The sequence below is a fragment of the Frankliniella occidentalis genome, unplaced genomic scaffold (genome assembly GCF_000697945.3).
Source record: "Frankliniella occidentalis isolate FOCC.00 unplaced genomic scaffold, Focc_3.1 Scaffold22, whole genome shotgun sequence".
In the NCBI taxonomy this organism is placed as follows: domain Eukaryota; kingdom Metazoa; phylum Arthropoda; class Insecta; order Thysanoptera; family Thripidae; genus Frankliniella; species Frankliniella occidentalis.
In genome coordinates this window covers 144965-150121 of record NW_026267152.1, presented here as the reverse complement: position 1 = coordinate 150121, position 5157 = coordinate 144965, and the positions used below count along the sequence as shown (strand labels likewise).

Here is a 5157-nt window from a genome sequence, read left to right as displayed (position 1 = left end):
CCCTGCGTGCACAGTGAGTGAGAGATATGAAACTCCGGTGCGGGAGCTACCCAGTCGCCCGGGCGGCAGTATAGCGGCGGTGGCGGCGGAAATGCTCTCTCTGCCGAGCAACAAGAAGTGTGAACGACGGGGCGCGGCGTGGCGTTGGCGAGGCGGAAACGAAATTATTCCTCTCGTTGGCTGTTGGCTGTCGGCGGAGCGGCTGCAGCAGGTCCTGTACTGCTCCTCCCTTGCCGTTCGCGACATCCCTGCAAAAGCGCAATAAGTAGTGGCATGCATGCTGGTCTGCGCGCAAACATCATTCGCGCAGGGACAAAGTTTTGAATGGGAGCACTCTAAAAGCTGCAGCCTTCATCGACATTGGACAGTGTATACATATTGCGTATTCTGAAATATCAGCAATCATTGACTGCCAAAATACAGTTCGTAATCTAGCAGCAAATTTATTTCTATTTTTTTAACATGGATGATGCTGTTGTACGTCAATTTTAATTGTGTTACAAAAAAGTAATTGTAAAATTAAAACAGTTTTTGTTCAGGAACCAACCAATGTTGGTATTCGACAGACTTAATTCTTAAACGTTTTTTCGTCTATTTCTTGTTTTTCAGCAGTCGTTTGGCCACTTAGCCCTACAGCTAAATCTCTTTACTAATTTGCAAATTATTTTAAGTGGGCGTAAAATTGGCTAGCTCAATTTAAGGACGCGTAACTAAATGTTATTCGTTTGCGTGTTGCTTTGTGGCTCAAATACAAACTTATTTGATAAAAATTGTGTCTCTGTATAGTAAAAACAACCTGTTTTGCAATAAGTTTGTAACTTTACATAATTTTTATCAAATCAGTTCGTAAGCTCTGCTTCGCTTCAAAAAGCGAAATCTGCGTAACCTTACGCTGCCAACTTGTTGGCAGCTTAACAAAATTATAATTTGTTTTGTAAATGTTCAACAGTGTTGTGAGTGATTTGTGGCTTGGGCTGTTCACATCTCAATCGGCTTCTGTTCCCCTCCCCTCTATGGCGCAGTACCGCAGCACACGATAGCAACGCGCGTCAAGGCGTCAAGGACGCATTTATGCGCTTTGTCGCTTTGATACACGAAATGTGGCCTCACCACCGCGGTGCGGCAGAATAGTGCGGCCCCACGCTAGTTGCGCCCCACCACGCACTGGCAATTGGACTGGTCAATCCTCGGATTGTTATATGTCTGGCCCAAGTTAATGAATGATCTAATAAACCTTTGCGATATCAAAACAAAGGTTACACTTTATAAGAATTGCGTCGGAGCGAAGTGCAATCTAGGCTCCGAAACTACGTATACTTTCCCGCGTTTTTATTAAGTTTTTCTGTTACGTCTAAAATTTCGAAGTAATTTAATTGCTTTCCTTTTAAATTTTAGGTTTTGTTAGAAATGCACTGTTTTAGTCGTACTTCTTTTTTCAAGCGAATTTTCTTAATAGTAAAATAGTTATCTTTGTGCAGCAAACCCCGCGTAGCATTTCAGATTTTGTTTTGACTTACTGTGTAAGACCTGTCTGCCCTCCTCTCCAGTCCAGTCCGTCGTTGGAATAAACGTCAAAGTGCGCCGACGTCGTCTCCGCCCGACTCGCCGGCCAAATTCCCTACTTGGGGCGAATCGACTTGCGGACTTGGTCGAGTTGGGGTTACGCAAATGGCCCCCCCGTTCTGCTCCCCGCACTGGTGGCTGCCTCCGCGGCGCCCTCCTCGAGGTCCTCGAGTCCACCCCCCGCCGGCTCGGACCCCACCCGGACGCAACCCCGCGCAGGCCGCCCCCGGTAATTGGATCAGCATGCAGTGTGTTAGGAGGGCTTCCTCGCCCACGCCGCTCACCGTGCTTCGCGGTCACCGTCCCCGCCTCAAAACAGCCAGTGGAGGAACAGCCTCTGGCCGCGCACCCCGCCCGCCGCAGCGCAGGCTCTGCCGGAGGCGCGGCAAGGCCTTCCCCGGAGCGGACTGTACCGCCGCAGCGTAGGTTCTGCTAGAGGAGCGGCACGGCCTCCCCCGGTGTGCGGACTGTACCGCCGCAGCGCAGGTGGTTCTGCTGGAGGCGCGGCAAGGCTTTTCCTGGTGTCGACTGCTTTCGCCGCAGCACGCGGAATGCACGTCGCACTGCACGTGGGGTATGTTCCGAGAGAGGCCACCTGTACTGTAAGAAAGTTTCGGGGTATCCCACATCTGTTTGCGGTTTACGCGTATCCACACCAATAAAACCTTACGAAGCAATGCTTCGTATTTGAATGCAAAGCCTTTGTAACCTTCGAAGCATTTAGACACTTTGCATTACAAAGCCTTTCCTTCGTACCTTTCAAACAGATTGCTTCGTAACAACAGGGATTTCTTTTGGCGTACGAAGCAAATGCTTTGTAATACAAAGCGTCCGAATGCTTCGTAAGGTTTTAAGAGTGCAATAATAACTGGAACGTGGATAGTATCTGTGATTTTCGACCGTTGCAAGAGGCCGATATGTCCGTCATCCCGTCATCGTCATCGTCCGTGCATCCTTTGGTGACTCTCTTTAACGTGGGCCGTAACACAACACACGGGCTGAAACATCCGCCTGTAAATGACAGTAGTCTGTCGACCCGGGGCCCTTGAATATGCATGTCGGCAACACTGTTTCTGTTAATCAGTGAGTTGATTCTCTCCTGCGGCGGCGGTCGGGGTTGCGGGGAGGGAAAGATGAGGGGAGGAGAGGGGCGTGAGGTCGCCAGGCGCACCACTCCTGGGAATTAAGACCATAAAAGGCATCGTTAGGGTGCAATGGTCAGGGCAGTCCAGAGTGGCGGGGCCCTGGACGGGGCCGTGGGCGGCCCTGCCAACCTCTGCACACGAATGCACGGGGTGGCGACACACATGTCAACCCCGCCGGCCATGGCAAACTCTGCCCAGTGTGCCAGCCTGAAGGGAGTAGCAGCTCACTTGCGGGAGGATTGGGGGGGGGGGGGGGGTGGAGAGAACGAATCACTGCAGAAAAAGAAACGAGGAGGTCAGCAGCGCAATGTGATTTCATCAAAAGAACTTTGGCTCTCCCCGACCGAGCAGCCAATATTTTCGGATGCTTTGCTGCAGTAAGTTTGGGTTCGATTCGGGTCGTGTGCGGGCAGAACGAGACAAGGGTGATGGGAAGGGGGTAGAGGGGAGAGGCAGTAATGTTGCGACCTCCTTCCCTCGCCCTTTTTCACATAGGGTGACTATCCACCATTTCCATTTCCAGGACCTGATCCGTCCACGCTCCGCTCCGCGTCGTCGGACAAATGAAGGGGAGGAAGGGCCATTCCTCGAAGGCGTTTGGTGACCAGAAGCGTACGGACGGAGGCAGGCAGCAATCCCGGCGGGGGCTGGGCCTGGGAAAGGCAGCGACCAGGACTTCAGCAGGCGGTGCCGCTGCCTCGGCCACTTCCACCACCACTGCAGCCAGGTACTAAGGAACATCTGAAAGATAATAGTTTTGTCGCATTTTCACTCGACAGAATTCTAAACGACGTGGCCACTTCACTCGCCCGAATTTTGCCATTCCTATCTGTTTTTACTGCCAAATTTTAGCATTACGCTTTGGCCACCAAACATACTTGACATTCTTTTACAGACTTTATGACAATTTTGGCCTCAATTTGGCTTTTTATAAAATCCAAAAGTAATTGCTCCTTCCCTGCAATATGTCGAAAAGTATCGCCAACATTTTGGCAAGCAAACTGGCCACGGCGTTAAGAGCTAGTTCGGTGGTCGGCTTAAAACGACATGATGGATATCCTTAACATGTTTTGCAGGGGTTACGATTCGGACGACGAGAACGAGGGCTTTGGCAGGTGGCTCCGTTCCTCGGACGGCGTGGCGTACATGCGCCTGTTCGTCGTGGCCAATTCGCTGCTGGTTTTCATGACCGTGAGCTGGTCGCACGTCTGGCAGGTGGTGGACATCGTTCGCGAAGCCATCGGCATCTGACTGAGGTGCGCTGAGGACGACGCTATGGTGGTGGGTGTGGGTGCGGTGCGCGGGCTCTTCGTGGCGGGCTTCGTCGGCTGGTACAGCACGGGCATCTTCAAAGCCATGGACAACCACTACGGCAGCCAGTTCGGGGTCTACCTCAAGGAGCAGCTGAGCGCGAACAAGCACATGAGACGCGACGTGGAGGCTGAGAGGGACGCCATGGGCCGCCTCCTTGAGGCCAAGGGCATGTCACTGCCGTCCAGAGAGCACGACGATGGCCTGGACATCCCGAGGCATCCGCCGATGCAGGGCCGCGATGTCGCTACCAGGGCCCCTCCATCACGGACAGGCGCTGATGACGACTTGCCGGACGTCCAGCAGACGCCCGGTGCCGCCTGCACGGCAGCGACTGTGGTCTCCGAGGCCGTATCCCCCTCCGGATCCCACTCCGGATCCCCCTCCGGGTCGTCGGGGGATTACTGTTCTGCCTCGCCACCTGAGACATCCTACTGCAAAGCCGGCGGCGGATAAGTTCCCCACGCTGTCGTTTTATTTATTCGACATGAATAAAACCTCGATCTCTGGCCCCACAGAGTATAAATAATCTCGACCCCCCACCACACTCCCCCGAAGCCGGTTTCCGTTTCCCTGGTAATCTATGTGTACGTACTTCTTGTTTTTTACCCGCCACCCGCCCGACACCGACGCGCGGCGCCGTGGCCGTGTCGAATGTGGTTTTCTCTCGGGTCTTTTTGGCCCGCGAGGATTGGTAACTCTGCAATCAGTCTTTCTCAATGCATTGTGCATTCCCTAAAGCACGCGGCGAGGTACGGGAAGGGTAGGGTGGGGGGCGGAGATGCCGAGCCTTTCACGCGCTTGGCCTGCAGATTGCGTCCCGTTGACGCCTTAGACGCTAAAATCCTCCACAGCGTCGGGCTGGGCTGGCAATGCTGGCACCCCCGCGCCCCCGCTGTCTTGAGCAGTCTGCCACCAGGGCGCGCGCCAGTCGCCCGCAAATCCTCATTTTGGCGCGTGTAGCACTCGCTGCTTGCGGTATGAACCTCTCCGCGGCCACACAGGGGAAGAAAAGATGACCACTCTTTCTCTCTCTCTCTCTCTCTTCATTCTACACCTCTCTCTGAGCAGAACAAAGTACGGCGGGTGCGGCTCGGACTTGCCGGCCGGGTGCGGCTCTGGGCCCTCTGGGTGAGTG

The 5157-nt window shown here is 53.7% G+C and overlaps 2 protein-coding genes across 2 annotated transcripts in view; both read left to right on the top strand.

Moving 5' to 3' along the window:
- Positions 1-3959, top strand: part of LOC113209477 (uncharacterized) — a 72571-nt gene extending 68612 nt beyond the window's left edge. Inside the window, exons 2-3 of the mRNA XM_026427014.2 lie at positions 3232-3435; positions 3785-3959. Of these exons, the coding sequence (XP_026282799.1) occupies positions 3272-3435; positions 3785-3959 (339 nt within the window). The 5' untranslated portion in view covers positions 3232-3271. The remainder of the gene's footprint in view (positions 1-3231; positions 3436-3784) is intronic.
- Positions 3960-3983: 24 nt separating this feature from the next.
- LOC113209476 (uncharacterized) lies at positions 3984-4530 on the top strand. The gene has a single exon (XM_026427012.2). The coding sequence runs from the start codon at positions 3984-3986 to the stop codon at positions 4473-4475; it is 492 nt and encodes a 163-aa protein (XP_026282797.1). The 3' UTR covers positions 4476-4530.
- Positions 4531-5157: the final 627 nt, after the last annotated feature.